The sequence below is a fragment of the Primulina tabacum genome, chromosome 8 (assembly GCF_025594145.1).
Source record: "Primulina tabacum isolate GXHZ01 chromosome 8, ASM2559414v2, whole genome shotgun sequence".
NCBI lineage: Eukaryota > Viridiplantae > Streptophyta > Magnoliopsida > Lamiales > Gesneriaceae > Primulina > Primulina tabacum.
In genome coordinates, this window is record NC_134557.1 from 3379096 (window position 1) to 3396303 (window position 17208).

The following is a 17208-nucleotide window of genomic DNA, read 5'->3' on the forward strand; positions in this document are numbered from 1 at the left end:
AAACTATTTTTGCGTAATTCATTTGAGATTGAATTGGAAAATATTAAACTTAATCGGCAGCTCTCTCTTGTGTTGTGTGGCAATAACACAGTCACGGGTGCACTTCACGTGACGCCTTACACTCGACTCACGTGCGTTTTATCAAACGTGTGACATTAATCAACTCCTTATCTACACGTGTCTTGCTGGAGCCGAGCGTCGTCTCACGTGATGGTACCTCGATTTTTATGCAAATATTTCAACTGGCAATTATTAAAAAAATATATAATTTTCATTTTTCATAACTATATGTTTATCTATTGTCATATATATATATATAATTTTTTAGACTAATGGGGGCTTGACATATATTTTATTTGGGTCATCCATCAAAAAATATTATTTTTTTATGTTAAGAGTATTATTTTTTATTATGAATATCGGTAAGATTGACCCGTCTTACAAATAAAAATCCGTAAAATCATCTCACAAAAAACATACTCTATTTTTTTTATCCTCGATCAAATAACCAATGATTTGTAGCTGTCAAACAGATAAGATAAAAGGCAATTAAAAAAAGTACATAGCACTGTGAAGTACTGAAGTTGAAAGCATTGACCCATACACTCTCCCCACGTGAAACTTATTAGGAAAGGACTATATTCGCATCGTATTTACTATTTTTGGTGGACAACAACATACATACACAAACATACACAAACAGAAACTGAATGTATTTAAGCTAAAGTTCTTCTATTAGTTTTTTTTTTAAATTCCGAATATTTGAGAAGATCAATATTTTACAAATTTCTCTTAAAATTAAGATGGTTGCCGACCGCCGCAGAAATTTTTCCATCCACACTTAACCATACTATGGTTGGTCCTTCCCTGTTCATTTCACCTCCACACAAAAGCTTCAGTTCATACTTCATACACATGCAGCAATAAGGGGGGGCAACAAGGATCGATATACGAGCAAAGCAGCCAACACCAGTTCCTTCCTTCTACCCAGCAAAACGGAAGAAGCAGAAGATACCTGAATTTCAGATCTTTGTTCGTTAGATTAGCTTTTGATTTCAGAGAAGTGACCGTTTTTGAAAGTAGAAATACTTTGATTACTGGTGAGTAATCGCTTTCGATTTTTTGTTTCTATGTTTTGTGTCTTTTTTCGCTTTCATTTTTTGGTCATGATTAAATGGGTGTTTTTTCTTGGTTTTTTTTTTTTTGGGCATGCATGTCCGTTTAGATGTGAAAACTTTGAGATCTGAAAGTAAGAGTTACGAAAAGATTGATTTTTTTTCTTTCGAAAAGCTGAGATGGGATTCTGCCGTATTTGGTTCCATAGAAATATCGAGATTGAAATTCGTCGACAAAGTAAGATTTGGTTTTTATTTGTTATCCGTTGTTTTGGCTGCTAAATTCAAGTTCGAATCTTTTGGTCAGTGGGTAGTTTGTTGGGATGAAATTAGATTTTGATATGGGTGCGGTTCCGTGGAACGATGAGGACAAGGCCATGGCCGTGGCGGTTTTGGGGAGTAAGGCTTTTGATTACCTGACCTCAGGCTCTGTTTCAGACGAATGCTCATTGATGGCTATGGGGAAAGATGAGAATCTGCAGAACAAGCTCTCAGATCTTGTGGAGGGCACAAGTTCTGAAAGTTTTTGTTGGAATTATGCAATTTTTTGGCAACTGTCGAGATCGAAATCCGGCAACTTGGTCTTGGGATGGGGGGATGGGTGTTGTCGTGACCCTCGAGATGATGAGGAAGCTAGAGTCGGTCCAATATTCATTACGGGACTTGAATATGAGTCTAAACAAAGAATGAGGAAAAAGGTTCTCCAGAAGCTGCACACTTTGTTTGGGGGAACCGATGAGGATAGTTATGCATTTGGATTGGATAAGGTAACCGATATCGAGATGTTTTTTCTTGCATCCATGTACTTTTCCTTCCCCAGGGGAGAAGGAGCTCCTGGTAGGTGTTATGAATCTGGAAAGCACGTCTGGGTATCGGATGTATCGAAGTCATCTGCTGATTATTGTGTTAGGTCATTTCTCGCAAAGTTGGCTGGCATGCAAACAATTGTTTTAGTCCCAACTGATGTTGGGGTGGTTGAATTAGGCTCAGTCAGATGTATCCCAGAAAGTTTGGAGCTCTTGAAGGTGATTAGGTCATCCTTTTCGTTGTTATTGAGGGTCAAGCAAGTTGAAACCGTTGCGGCAGTAACCGACAAAAGAAATGTGGGCGGCGCGATTTCTAATTTGGGAGTTCGCAACCAAACAGAAGGCATTCCCAAGATTTTCGGACAGGACTTGAATTCTGCTGGTGTGCTGTTCAGGGAAAAACTTTCCTTTAAGAAGGTGGGAGATAGGAATTTGGATGGGGATCTGAATGGGAACAGGCTGCCATTAACAAACACTCGAAATGGTTTTGACGTCTCAACATTGGTGCAGTACAACAATGTGAAGCCAGGGAACCCTGTAGAGATTTACAGTCCTCATAAGACCGCAAAATATCTTCCCAAGCCGATCAATGGGGCTAGGCAAGAGTTCCAGCTGAACAATTTTATGAATCAAAAGCTTACGAAAATGCAGATTGAATTTACTGGTGCCACATCAAAGTCTGCAACTCCACTGTCACGCAGTGTTGAGTCTGAGCATTCAGATGTCGAAGCATCATTTCAAGAAGAGCAGACAGGGCTACAGACAGAGAAGAGGCCCAGAAAACGTGGTCGGAAACCTGCCAATGGTAGAGTCGAAGCCCTCAATCATGTAGAGGCAGAGAGGCAGCGACGAGAAAAGCTGAATCAACGTTTCTATGCGCTACGAGCAGTTGTACCAAATATCTCCAAGATGGACAAAGCTTCCCTCCTAGGAGATGCAATATCTTACATAACCGAACTTCAAACGAGGCTAAAGAACATGGAATCTCAGAGGGAAGAACTTGGAAACATGTCAAGAGAAGCAGAAGTATTAGGTGTTAAGCCAAACATGGAAGTATCAATTCCAAGCATCGAAATCGAAAGTAATTGCGTAGAAGTCACCGTGAAGGTGAGTAGTCCGTTGAGCACTCACCCTATATCAAGGATCGTCCAAGCCATCAAGAATGCTCGGGCAACCATCTTAGAGGCCAAAATGGCTACAGGGAGCGAAAAAGTGTTTCAAACATTCGTTGTAAAATCACAGGGCTCGGAGCCGCTAACCAAGGAGAAGTTGATTCAAGCATTATATAATCCACGAGTTCAGCTCCTCACAGAGGTCTGTAGTTTGTTTGTTGAGTAATATAGTATGGTGGTCTTAGAACTTACCAGGCATAATGTGCAGTTAATGAAAATGGAAACTTTTGCAGAATATACAGCAGAATATGTTAGTACCTTTGGCTAATTTCTGTTTGTTTACAGTAAGACTTGTCATGTCCTGAATTTAGTGGAATCCGTCGAGTTTAATGACTTACGTTTGGTTCTGAAATTGTCGATTTCCTTGCTTTATACATATATATTTCCCAGTTAATCAGAGTCTTGACGTAATTAGTTCTTAGAAACTGTTTGTAGAATTAAATTTCAGAATCTTGAGTGGATGTTGGCGGGGGGACTTTTGTCTCAAGGAAGAAATGACTAATAACAATACATGTGAAACGAGCAGGGAAAGGTCTCAACTGTGGATGGACTTTTTGGAGAAACGTGTGGCAACTATCTAAGCGGTGGGCCTTTATGGTTTTTTATTTACTACTAGTCATTTCAAAAAGGGTATTCGTTTAAATGTCACGTTCTATGATTTGATTCAATCTTGGTTTCATTCATTTGTTTCTAATTTCTCCAAAATAGTTATAAATGATTTGTTGCTATTTTGGCTTATTTTCCCCTCTTTGACCCATATTTTACTTGGGCGGAACGGACCCACCAATAGATCAAAATACACAATCAATCAATCAATCATGTTGTTTAAAATACAACAAGTCGACAACTCTGAATGGTTGAGCCAAACCGTGGGTGATTGGGGTATTTTTTTTTAAAAAAGCATGAGCCACCCATCATTAAAATATGCGTGATTTTGGTTGGCAAAGTGTAGCACGAGGAAAACAGTAAACACCAACGTGATTACCATGAATCATTTAGCACAAACCATCAACTTTTATAATTATATAAGCATGTATATTATAAATTTTTTGACTTTAATACTGACTTTGTCAAAATATTTTCCACGTCATATTATTATTTTTAATATATATATATTTATTTATTTAAGGAACGCTTATCCACGTGAATGACTTTCCTACATGACAAAAACTTGTGTGAGACGATCTCACGGGTCGTATTTTGTGAGACATATCTCTTATTTGGGTCATCAATGAAAAAATATTAATTTTTATGTTAAGAGTATTAATTTTTATTGTGAATATCGGTAGAATTGATCAGTCTCATATGTAAAGATTCGTGAAACTATCTTACAAGAGATCTATTATTCCTACATTGCCCCACGGAAACTTCATGTCTTGATGAAAATTTGTGATGATAAGAGGGCTTAATTTCATTCGACGATATTTAGTGATTTTTATTTTTTTTAGAAAGAAAGGATAAAATTAATTAAACTTATACACTTATTTAAACAAAAATAATAGTATTTTTGATTTATATATATAATTTTTTGTATAGGAGATAATAAAGCGTATGTATAGTTTTATTTTGTGATAATAGTATAGTTATGTTTTCATTTGATAATTATTATTTATTTGTGTGTGGGATATTTAAAAGTATTGTATAGATGCGAAAAATATATATTTAAATAAAAATTAAAAACAAATCAAGGTAGTAATACATTATTTATTGTTTAAAATAAATATATTTATTTTAAATTTAATAAATGAAAATTAAAAAGATCCCAAATCTTCAACATTTCACTTATATGGCATGTCAGGATTTATAGTAAGCAGGCCTAGTGGGCTGGGATAGGCAGATATTGTTAAAAAGGCCCAGACCTAGACCTTTTCTACATGAATTGACCACTAATGCTAGGCCTGATATATTCCAATACCATGTCTCTTTGAATTATGCAAGGACATGAGTTCGGATTTATAGTAAGCAGGCCTAGTGGGCTGGGATAGGCAGATATTGTTAAAAAGGCCCAGACCTAGACCTTTTCTACATGAATTGACCACTAATGCTAGGCCTGATATATTCCAATACCATGTCTCTTTGAATTATGCAAGGACATGAGTTCGGATTTATAGTAAGCAGGCCTAGTGGGCTGGGATAGGCAGATATTGTTAAAAAGGCCCAGACCTAGACCTTTTCTACATGAATTGACCACTAATGCTAGGCCTGATATATTCCAATACCATGTCTCTTTGAATTATGCAAGGACATGAGTTCGAGACTTGGAGAGTTATCACTGTGTGTGAAAAGTTCCATAAGTAATAACTTATAAGAAAGCTCGTGAGAGAAAAAACAGAATCCAAGAAGAGAGAAGGCTCAAGAAAGGTTAAGATCGGCATAGTCATGGTTGTTAAAAAAAAAAATTCAATACGATAGATGAAATATTTTCAAACAAAAATTTTATTATAAAATTAGTTCTAATTCCAAATTCCTGTGTTGTGTGCTGTCGTTCGTTTCCCCTTTCATTTTTGTTTCCCGGCCGCCAGAAGTTGCGTTCGTTTCACAATTGCAAAGCTCGGTTACTCTCAGTTGTTACTATGATCTAAAATCGGGTTTGATTGCTATATCGTCGAAAACTGCAACCTCCCGGCTCAATTCTTCAAGTGTTTGTAAAAATGCCCCAATGAGAAAAGTGTGCTGAATGTTTGATGTGCATCCACATTTCACTTGTACGCCGCGAAACCAAGATCGGTCAGTGATGTTTCTTTGTCGCGTTGCATCAAAATTTAAGCCGCCGCCGAGATGTACTAGGTTCTTTACCAGCGACACGAGCCATGATCTTTCTGGAGCTATCGCGGAGCTCAATCAGGTGGCATTTCTTCTGTTAATGTGTTTGCTTCACGTCAAAGCCTAAAAAATAAATTTTTGCGTTACAGTATTTGTACCCACGTTTCCAAGTCTTTAGCATTAAAGTTTGAAGTCTCTGTCTCACTCATTTTGATTGATCGTAATGTCAATTTTTCGTCTATAGGAAATGGAATGTGTGTTTGGTGAACCTCCTGCATCTAGTTCTTCATACAACCAAGCTGTGTCACAAGAATCACAGTTTCCGAGCAACAACCTGACACAAAAAGAACCGGTATCTGCTTTGTCTCATGTCGATAGTAAAGGTGCAGCCCAAATGGTGGATATCTCATCCAAAGAGATTACAAAGAGAATGGCCGTTGCGAGTTGCAAAGTAATTTTAGGCCAGAAGGTGTTTGATTTGGTTTCTTCCAACCAGATGGCAAAAGGAGATGTCCTTAGTGTCGCCAAAATTGCGGGTGTCTGTGGAGCAAAGCAAACTAGCAATCTTATTCCGTTGTGCCACAACATTAACTTGACAAGTGTTTGTGTGGATTTGATATTAAATCCTCGTGATCTCAGCATTGAAATACGAGGTGAAGCCGCCTCAACAGGAAGAACCGGTGTGGAGATGGAAGCACTGACAGCAGTGACTGTTGCTGGTCTGACCGTGTATGATATGTGCAAAGCTGCTTCAAAGGATATTCTCCTCACGGATGTACGGCTTGAACACAAGAGTGGTGGTAAAAGTGGGGAATGGACCAGGGAAATTTGATTCTATGCTGGAAATGCACAGTATGTACTCCGTCAGACTTTTCGGTCATCTTGTTTATCATGTATTATCATGTTAAAAGTAACTGACTGTTATTGTGTTTGGAATCACATTTTTGTGATTAAATCAAAGCATCTGGAATTTAATGGATAGTTGAAAATCAATCGCTTGCCATGCTAGTTACAAACTTAAAATAGGATTAGTTGTGTTCATTTACTCTGTGACATGTAGGTTTGTCGTTAAAGCGAATGAATGATTACTTCTCGATGCTCTTCTGCAGTCATGGATTTTTCCTTCACAAATTAACTCAGTGGACAAAATTTTATCTGCTATCATCATCACATAGAATGCATATATTTTTCAAAATAAAGAACGAACTCGTAATTCAATGCCATAAATTTCAAATAGTTATGAGTAAACAATGTTGTAAAATATATTGTACAAGCTAAAATAATAGAATGAAGGAGAATATAAATCGAACTGAATGAAAACATATTATACAGTACTTAGCTCAAGTGTCAGTTCTGGATTTAATTGTCAAATAATTACATCGTCTAGGTCTCATCTCAATCTATGCATACTGAGATAGGATACTGGTGAAATATAATCTCTTCATCACTGACCTGTTCAGGATGTTGTATAACGGATGGGGAGTTCATGCTATCACAAATAAAAATTTATAACATATACTGATTAGCAAAAGTTAAAAGAAATTACAATATATAAGAATGCGAAACAAAATGTTACGGTAGCTGAAAATCAAAATTACTAGAGATAACTATCATAAACCCGAACAAGAAATAAAATAATAGACTGGGGAATCATGAGAATTTTAGATGAAAAATAATGGAGGTAATTTTAGAAAATTCCTGATGAGCATTTTGGTCAAGAGACTTTCTCAATTTCGGGTTTTGTTCCATCATAAGAAGCTGGACAGCACACAAAATAACGAGCCAGCGCTCTAATTTACCTTGATTTTTTCCATTTACGTCATTCATTTTATCAGATGGATCAATAAAATATTTGGCTATTTTCGAATTTTGAAAAAGTTAAAAAAGAAGATTTTTGGGAATTCAAAGCATATAATTGAGACACTGTGTATAATTTGATGTAAAATGAGATTTTTGGTTTCCATATGTCTCTTCTACATTTTTCGTATAGATAATGTTCAATTGGAGAATGAATATAAAATTTAAAGTCGAATTTATGCTATATGCTTTTTAATATAATTTAGACAAGTTATTTTTTAAATAGAATTTGAAGAAAGAATTCATGGATTAACCTAGACAATTAGGTTCGCATTATTGTTATATACAGTAATTTTTTATATTAAATAAAAATAGTAATGAATGGACCCATGGTATAAAAAAATTTACGAACACGTACTTTCGAAGCCAACAGTTGAATAGTCCTCGGTTATTTATAGTTGATACTCCCAATGCTCTTCCTCCCTCCCATCCCGCACTCTGAAAATGGAACCAAAACCCATCTCAATTTTCCTCTCTCTTCTTCTCCTTCTTTTCGTGTCCTCCTCCGCTCTTCAGTATCAGAACCTCGTTATCACCTCCCTCCCCAAACCCAAAACACTCTCATGGGACACCCTGCGAGAAACCGAATTCGTGAGCCATGCTCAGACCCTACTGGATTCTGATAATGGTTTTGCAATTGATTTACACCATGTAGACAACGTATCTCCTGCTTTCAATTCTACTCCGGAATCCCTTTTCAAACTTCGTCTGAAACGCGATGCTTTTAGGGTCAAAGCACTCTCCACTCTCGCCTCCGCAGCTGGCAAACCGCAGGGTGCGTCAGATTTCAGCAGCACGGTTATTTCCGGGCTGGAACTAGGAAGTGGCGAGTACTTCACACGGATTGGGGTAGGTACTCCGCCCAAGTATGCCTTTATGGTGCTCGATACCGGAAGTGACATTGTCTGGATGCAGTGCTCCCCGTGTAGGAAATGCTACACACAGTCCGACCCTGTTTTCGACCCCAAAAAGTCTAGCTCATTTTCAGGCGTCTCTTGTGGGTCTCCCCTCTGCCGACTGCTCGATTCTCCTGGTTGCACTAGCGACCGGAAGAAATGCCTTTACGAAGTTTCATACGGAGACGGTTCCTTTACCGTGGGAGAATTCTCAACCGAAACGCTGACGTTTCGGGGGAGGAGGGTCGATAAAGTTGCTCTTGGATGTGGTCATGACGACGAAGGCCTGTTCGTTGGCGCCGCCGGTTTGTTAGGCCTAGGCCGTGGGAAATTGTCCTTTCCTTCACAAAGCGGTCGCCAGTTTGGTAGCATGTTTTCCTACTGTTTGGTGGACCGTTCAGCTTCCTCCAAACCGTCTTCGATCATATTCGGCCAATCGGCGGTGTCCCGAAACGCCGTTTTTACCCCTTTGTTGGCCAATCCAAAGCTGGACACGTTCTACTACGTGGGGTTAAACGGTATTTCCGTTGGTGGGGCACGCGTCCCTGGCATTACAGCGGCGGCCTTCAATCTCGACTCGAGTGGCGACGGTGGAGTGATAGTGGATTCCGGCACATCCGTCACCAGGTTAACCCAACCCGCCTACGAGGCTTTGAGAGACGCATTCCGGGTCGGGGCTTCAAACTTGAAGCGTGCCCCAGAATTCTCTTTGTTCGACACATGTTTCGATCTCTCAGGGAAAACTGTGGTGAAGGTGCCGACTGTGGTGCTGCACTTCTCCGGCGCTGCAGTCTCGCTTCCGGCTTCTAACTACTTGATTCCGGTTAATAGTGACGGAAGGTTTTGCTTTGCTTTCGCGGGTACGACGAGCGGGTTGTCAATCATTGGAAACATCCAGCAGCAGAGTTTCCGGGTCGTGTTCGATTTGGCGAACAACCGGGTCGGGTTTACTCCTCGGGGATGTGACTGAAGCTGATAATAATAGTTGAATGGTGTTTGTTAAATTATCTTTTATTTTTAATTTATCTTGTAGGGTCAAAAGGGTCCAAAAAGAAAAGGTGGCATGATTGATATATATGCTCCTGTTTTTATGCTGTAATACAAAAGCAAAAGTAGAGGTCTTACAATCTACAAATAAGAAGAATCAATGTTCCACCTAAGAAATTTAGTGAACATTGAATGAATTCTAATTCTGTCGAGAATTATTAAATTGGTCTGGTGTGTATCACCTAAGAAATTTAGTATGTCATTGGTTTTGAATATACAAAATGTTTATATATTTGCATGGATGTAATCGAGCAGCCGAGCTTAATTCTTGAATACTTGAGTTTGATTAGTGTGTAATTCAACCGAGCACGAGTTTTATTTAACAAATATATATATATATATGTATAACTCAAGAGATTATTCGAGCTTTTATCGAGTCTAAACGAGCTTAATATAAATAAATTATAATTTTAAATATTTATTAAATTCTTTCAAAACTAAAATTTATAATTAGAGAAAAATATAATAATTTTATTAAAAATTTAATTTAAATAAATTTAATATAATTGTATATATTTATTATAAGTAAATAATAAATTTATAAATCAAATATTAAATATTTTTTTTTTTAAAGTTGAATCATGATCTTGTCAACGAATATGTTCGGTGGCCGAATAATTTTTCAATATATTTGCCCTATGTACCCATGATACCTTTGGAGGAGGGATTCAATTATTTTCACAGCCGACGGAGGTGGCTGACAGTTAATTTTATGGGCCGGAACTAGTAACCCTCGATTTCATCCAGTTGTTGCCTATCCGTAGGTAGACAGAGTCATATATAGAGCTCTCGCAGTTGTTGAAAAATTAATGTCTCGGTGAAACGTCTGGGGAGCTAAAGCCCTTTGTCTGAACTAAAGAAGTTTGTGATTTAGAATCACACACACACACAGATATATATATATATATATATGTATATATATGTATGTATATATATGTATGTATATATATGTGTATATAATTTATATTAGCTTTATATCAATCGTTTTGTTATTTATAGCATGACAAGCAATTCTCCGTGTATTTTGTTGGACTTTTTGAATTATCGAGCTTTCCTCATTTTGAATGAAAATTGGATAAATATCTTATGAGCTTGTTAATTGGATGGTTAAGTGTAGAATGAAAAGTGTCTCGTATAGAAAAATAATCTTAAAGTAAGTGATCCTATGTTGAGTTACACACAAATATCGGAAGTGACGAATCTGTATCAGTTATAACTTTACATTACTTTATTCATCTTTCGGGAATTGTGATATCGACTTACACATTTAAGTTTTAGTCTATCATGTTAGAAACTTAAAAGTATGGTGAATGTTATTTAGGTCGAGAAGAGACTCGATAAACAACAAGTGGGGTTTAAGTTTTTATACAAAACTCAATCTCCCTTCGTGTGAAAATGAGATATGAGATAGGATGGAACATGTGGGTTTTGGTTTCTTGAAAACGAACCGTCCGCCAATTTTGAAGTATATGACATTCGATGGTTGCCCGTGATTTTGATTCGTTGGATTCGCCACGGGCGAGAGAGTGTGCAATAACTACGAGTGCGAGCATTTTCTTTCTGAGAAGTAATGCGTGGCAAACAAGAATTTTTTGTGTGTTGGAAATTAAATTAATTTAATTTGGATGGATGAGACGTGGAGGGTTTGTTTGTAGTAAGGACGAGGGAGTGGGAACAAAAATCAAGTCACATGAGGCATACAGGGAAGTAACAAGATTAAGGGCGTAGAATGCGGTGAATCAGCGCTAGCAAACCCCACATGGGTGCAGCACTAACACGCACACCCACCTTTGAAATTAGCATCCATTACGTGAGTCTAATACACACTCTTGCTTTCCACTTTAGGACCCCACACACTCTTAATTCTTTTTATTTTCCTTCGCATCGCAGTGATAATAAATTAGTGAAACTACTCCTAATTCTCGAGGTACACTTTATCAATAACAAAAGTTGTGACTTTTGTCGGACTAAGCTAATAACTATATATTATAGGATTTTACTATGAACACATTGAAATTAATATTTTTACGAGATGAGATCCCAATGTTTGTCTTTTATTTATTGATTGATCATTATTTTTTAATCAACGTGTGTTTAAGGTACTGCTAGTCAGAAGAGGGTGAATTTAAAATATATGAATTTCAATTATATTTTTATTGTTAATAATATAACAAAAACTGAAATTTTGGTTCATATCTTATTAATTTAATTATGATGAATTTCAAATACTTTTATTATTGGGTCAGTTTTGAATTCATTATAATTAATTTGAAACATTATATAAACATATAATAAGTGAATTTGAAATTTACGATCATTCTCCTCAAAAACTACAAAAATGTATTCAAAATCCATATATTTAAAATTTATTATTCCTAATGCATTCTAATATAACCAACGAATAAAGCCCACGAGATTTTTATTTTTTAAAAAAGGGCCTGCGTTTAACGGGGCTGCATGCCTGAAATATGTGTGTCTGTGTGTCTGTATATATTAAAAAAGACAAGTCTTTTACAGGTATTAGGCATCACGAATACTATTAAACAAATGTAAGTATAAGCATTCCGCTTCCATTTAAATTGATGAATGTCAAATATATAAAAATTTATTTTGTTATTTTAGATAAGTAAGATCACAAAGTTCTAACACATATTCTATGTTTATGTAATATTTTTGGTTAATTATAATGAATTTTCAATTTATCAAATAATGATGTCATTTGAAATACATTTTACTATGTGTGAATAATGTGTCAAAAAATAATATATGAATTTAAGATTTGATATATTGCTTCATTGTTAATAATAAAAGTATAATCGAAACTCATATATTTCAAATCAATCTCCTCAGTTGCACTTTTAGGTTGTATCTGGATTGATGAATTTCAAATCCATGTATTTCAAATGTATTTTTATCATTTTAAAGAAAAAATGCCGTGAATTTCAAATCCACCTTGTATGTTTATATAATATGTTATGTTATTTACGATGAATTTCAAATTCACCCAATAATATTGTCATCTAAAATCCATTATACTTTATTTAATTAATGTGTAAATAATTAAAATATGAATTTAAGATTTGATATATAATATCATTGTTTACAATAAAACTGTAACCGAAATACATGAATTTCAAATTAATCAATCCAAACATACCCTTATATTATTTGATTGATTTGTTACATTGTGATACACACTAACAATATATCAAAAACGACGACGTAGCCAAATAAAATCGTCATATGAACTAAGAAAATTTAGGGGACACAGGGATGTCGGATCCAGCGTGTAAATGTCGCTTATGAGAATCCTAAGAAAAAACCGATGGATCGTCATCTATATCACGAACATAAAGTTAGGTGTTGGGAAGTACTCGAAAAAAATTCTTCCACATTCAAACCAGCGTTAACCAAAACAAAAGATCACTTTAACGAGAGAATAAGAGCTTATATTTCATGAGGAATTTTAACTTCTAGTTATAGGTTTTCAAGGATTAATGGGCTTGGCTAAGTTAAGTGCACATAGACCTTCTCATGTTCATATAATGGAACTTAATAATTTGTATAATCATGGGGCCCAAACATTTTATTATTGAACTGGAGCTTAAGAATGAAATTTGGGCTATGACCCATCAAATATATTTATTTTCTTCCCGTATGCACATCAGTAAATGTTTTGGTTCACTTATCACACACACTGACTGCGTACAATTTATGTGATTCTCCAAATAAGGTATGCGAAACATGACCAACTCATAATCAACGTAACAAATGATAGTACTATTTTATGTATACATATATGAATAAATAGTACATATTTATAAAGGGATAGTTCACTATTTCTTAAAGGACGTTTAACTTTATAAACATGTACAAATTTACCTACATATGTAAAATAAAAAAGTACACAAAACATATAGAATCATTAGAAAATAGTTGAGGCGTATTAGTTCAAACACGCCTCAACAATAGGAATGCCGAAATTTTTTAATTAAATTTATTTATTGAGTATGCATTTTATGATAAGATCTTATGGATCTTTATTCGTGAACTGAATCCATTCTACTCATATTTACAATAAATAATAAATTATATGTATTATTTTTAAAATAGTTATGAACTTTCGGTCTTTTATATTTTAAACAAGAGAGGATTTTTAAAACAACGAGACCATTTTAGGTAAAACAAAAAAACCTTCCCTCTCCGCATCAAATATATGTCAATTTTAAGAAGAAGAACAAATGGGCTGCGATTTTCTTTTGTATATAAATCCATTCCCAGAATCATATTGGACAAGATAACACCGTATTTCTTTTGGAGGAAAGCTTCTTCATTTAAAGAGGGGTACAAGTATTTAAAAGGATGAAGCCTGATCAAGAAAAGCATCTTCCATTAAGAACCTTTTTTCCTCCTTTTTCACTATTCATCTCCCATACCCTGCAAATCTCCAATCTTTCCTGAAAGAAACATCTCAGTTCATTAAAAGGGAGCAATCTAGCCAATAATCCTCCCACTTTTCGGTATGAACAATCGATGATTTAAAACTCCAAGAAAAACTTCGAGAGAGGATTTTCAAGAATGGAATCTAGCATTGAATGCATATCAATCCATGACGGGATGCACGAAGATGAGATCCTAAACGCCAATCCCTTTCCTCTGTTGTCATCTTCAAAGCCATTTCGCAATAGTAATCTCAATGGTGGGATGAGTACTCCGCCCACACGTGTTCACGAGCTTCTTGAATGCCCTGTTTGTACCAATTCTATGTACCCTCCCATCCATCAGGTTTGTTATTTTGTATCGTTATTTTACTATTAATCATTGTTATTGTTATTACTACTCCTTTATTGGGTTGATTGATTCATTGGCGATTGTTTTCGATATTTACTACTTTCTTGGTATTTTTTGGGACTAATGGTACATTTCCTGTAGATGGTTTATTATTAAAATGTTGCCTTTTGTGCCACCCTTGTTTTTGTGAGAAGTACCGGTTGCTGCTCAAGGTTGTAAATTGAGCACACGGTTTCATTTTGCTGCGAAATTCAGTGTACTTTGGATCTGTGTTTCGTTCGCTTGTCTCGGACAATGGGATGCAATAGCAAGAATTATTCACTTCTAGGATTATGCGCTGACTTGTAGGATTGACCAATTGTTAGTAGTTGAATTCTTAAAATTGTCAGGAAACGATCTTTCATGTATCATGCAGCTGCTTGATTCATTATCAGTTGCTTTGTGAATGAAACCTTTTTCATCTGTGTTTTTTAATTTGGTGTAAGTATGAAAGAGTTCAGTTGAGGAGAATGTTTTGGAAACCCGGGTTTATTTGGATCTTTGAAGGTTTGTTTATATTTGTATGAACAATTATTTAGTTGGGCAGGATGGATCCCTTCGAATGCATTAACGAGAGAGCCACATGCATCAACATAAAAGAAATTGGATTTCAAATCATTATTTTGGGGATAAAAGTGGTACTCAATATAGCATGGATTTGGAATAAAAAGAAACAACCAATGTTGCCGGCATGACAGAGACTGTTGAATTTGTACTTGAACGAATTGTGGTGAGATAAATATGTCATCGCTCCCTAAATTGTTGTCGGGTATGAGAAGCTGCAGTTTCCTCTCATTTGTTGGTAGAACCATGGTTTCATCAAAATCATGTCATTTTTTTTCCTGTTAACCAATCAAACGCATGGATATTTTTGTGCGTGGATTATGATTCCTGCCTTAAAACTTGCAAATAATGTTCTTCTTTTAGATTATGTACTCAAGGATTTCCTTGTGTTAGTTTTTTTACTTGTACATGAATTAATGTATTGCCAGCTTGAATTTGAAATTTAGCTATCATATTGTTTCCTTTAACTGTTTTTTCATGTAAATATTACTTGCGTTTCATCAAGGGCATACATGATATCAAAATCATGTGCTAAACTTGTCTCTTAGCATCTATCATGTTGGCTGTTCTCTTCGTTTTTGTTACAACAAATATGTGTATGAAATTGACCTGTTATTCAAAAACAAAATAATTGACCTATTATTCAAGTTGATTACTGCAGTGCCCCAATGGGCATACCCTCTGTTCCACCTGTAAAGTAAGGGTTCACAACAGATGTCCTACTTGTAGACTGGAGCTTGGTGATATAAGATGCTTAGCACTTGAAAAGGTGGCTGAATCCCTCGAACTTCCTTGCAAGCATAACTCCCTCGGATGCCCTGAGATCTCTCCTTATTACGGTAAACTGAAACATGAAGCCATTTGTAATTTTAGGCCTTATAACTGCCCTTACGCGGGATCAGATTGCTCAATTGCTGGTGATATTCAATGCCTTGTTACTCACTTGAGAGATGATCACAAGGTGGACATGCATTCAGGATGCACATTTAATCATCGCTACGTGAAATCAAATCCTCGAGATGTAGAGAATGCAACGTGGATGCTAACTGTGAGGATTTACGTATCTGTAACAAATTGTTACTTTTACTTAATTTTGTCCAGAGACTGACCGGTGATCTTTAAAGAATATAATTTCGGGCTCTTTAATGATTTGCATAAATGAATTTGGCCTAATTGCATCTAAAACTTCATTTACCATATCCTCTTCTGTATCCAGGTCTTCCGTTGTTTTGGTCAGTATTTTTGCCTTCATTTTGAAGCTTTCCAACTTGGAGCGGCTCCTGTATACATGGCTTTTCTTCGGTTCATGGGAGATGAGATGGAGGCTCGGAACTTTAGCTACAGTTTGGAGGTTGGAGGAAACGGTAGGAAACTTATATGGGAGGGCACTCCTCGAAGCATTAGAGATGGTCACAGAAAGGTTCGAGACAGTCACGATGGCCTCATCATACAACGCAACATGGCACTTTTTTTCTCAGGAGGAGACAAGGACGAGCTTAAGCTTCGTGTAACGGGTCGTATATGGAAGGAACCACAGAATCCAGATGGTGGAGCTTGCATACCCAATCTCCTGTAGTTAACCTTTTGGTTTGTTGGAATTTTTACCTTATCTTTGCTGCTGTATATCTTTCAGTAACTCCATAAGCTTCCTTTTGCATTATTGCTGGTCAGTATCAAATGTACTGAAGGACTGCCGGATTTCGTTACAAGTTTATTCTATTCGAACGAGCTATGGGTGGAGTATTTTTTCCCCATGTATGCAAAGAAGCGCTAACACGACATATTTTCCCAGCACGCATTGGTAAATTATTTCGTGGATTTGGTAGCTATAGATAATAAATTGGGTTTTTCATGATATTTTTATTATGTAAAAATTGAATACTTTTGTAAATCGAGAAGAGGGATGATATTGTGATAAAAGCTAAAGGTAAATGAATTAAATCGAGAACATGTCGAAACGACAAGGATATAAAATATTAATAATATAGATGGAAGTATTGATATTATATTTTTTTACTTGAGTATTGATATTGTATTTAAATCCATTTCTTGGATATTTCACTATAAAATCAATATTATTATCTATCTAAACTTACTATATTAATATATAACACCAGAACTATAATAAAGATAAAATAGTTTCTTAGTCTAAATTTTA

General features: G+C 35.9%; 3 protein-coding genes and 1 pseudogene across 3 annotated transcripts; all 4 read left to right on the plus strand.

Moving 5' to 3' along the window:
• The first annotated feature begins 861 nt into the window (after positions 1–861).
• On the plus strand, positions 862–3435 carry LOC142553008 (transcription factor MTB1-like; annotated as a pseudogene).
• Positions 3436–5438: 2003 nt separating this feature from the next.
• LOC142554419 (uncharacterized) lies at positions 5439–6952 on the plus strand. The gene is made up of 2 exons (XM_075665091.1): positions 5439–5938; positions 6101–6952. The coding sequence occupies exons 1-2, from the start codon at positions 5771–5773 to the stop codon at positions 6686–6688; spliced, it is 756 nt and encodes a 251-aa protein (XP_075521206.1). The 5' UTR covers positions 5439–5770; the 3' UTR covers positions 6689–6952.
• A 1166-nt stretch (positions 6953–8118) lies between these two features.
• Positions 8119–9793, plus strand: LOC142553011 (aspartyl protease family protein 2-like). The gene has a single exon (XM_075662979.1). The coding sequence runs from the start codon at positions 8158–8160 to the stop codon at positions 9577–9579; it is 1422 nt and encodes a 473-aa protein (XP_075519094.1). The 5' UTR covers positions 8119–8157; the 3' UTR covers positions 9580–9793.
• A 4080-nt stretch (positions 9794–13873) lies between these two features.
• LOC142553012 (E3 ubiquitin-protein ligase SINAT5-like) lies at positions 13874–16790 on the plus strand. Its single transcript, XM_075662980.1, has 3 exons — positions 13874–14441; positions 15712–16098; positions 16267–16790. Exons 1-3 carry the CDS (start codon positions 14235–14237, stop codon positions 16624–16626), a joined length of 954 nt encoding a protein of 317 aa, XP_075519095.1. The 5' UTR covers positions 13874–14234; the 3' UTR covers positions 16627–16790.
• The last annotated feature ends 418 nt before the right edge of the window (positions 16791–17208 follow it).

Excerpts from the sequence above, each read along its gene's own strand:
- LOC142554419 (XM_075665091.1), top strand. The coding sequence starts at position 5,771 with ATGTTTGATGTGCATCCACATTTCACTTGTACGCCGCGAAACCAAGAT. Across the intron at positions 5,939-6,100 it reads CTATCGCGGAGCTCAATCAG|GAAATGGAATGTGTGTTTGG; the intron begins GTGGCATTTCTT and ends TTTCGTCTATAG.
- LOC142553011 (XM_075662979.1), top strand. The coding sequence starts at position 8,158 with ATGGAACCAAAACCCATCTCAATTTTCCTCTCTCTTCTTCTCCTTCTT.
- LOC142553012 (XM_075662980.1), top strand. The coding sequence starts at position 14,235 with ATGGAATCTAGCATTGAATGCATATCAATCCATGACGGGATGCACGAA. Across the intron at positions 14,442-15,711 it reads TGTACCCTCCCATCCATCAG|TGCCCCAATGGGCATACCCT; the intron begins GTTTGTTATTTT and ends TGATTACTGCAG. Across the intron at positions 16,099-16,266 it reads ATGCAACGTGGATGCTAACT|GTCTTCCGTTGTTTTGGTCA; the intron begins GTGAGGATTTAC and ends TTCTGTATCCAG.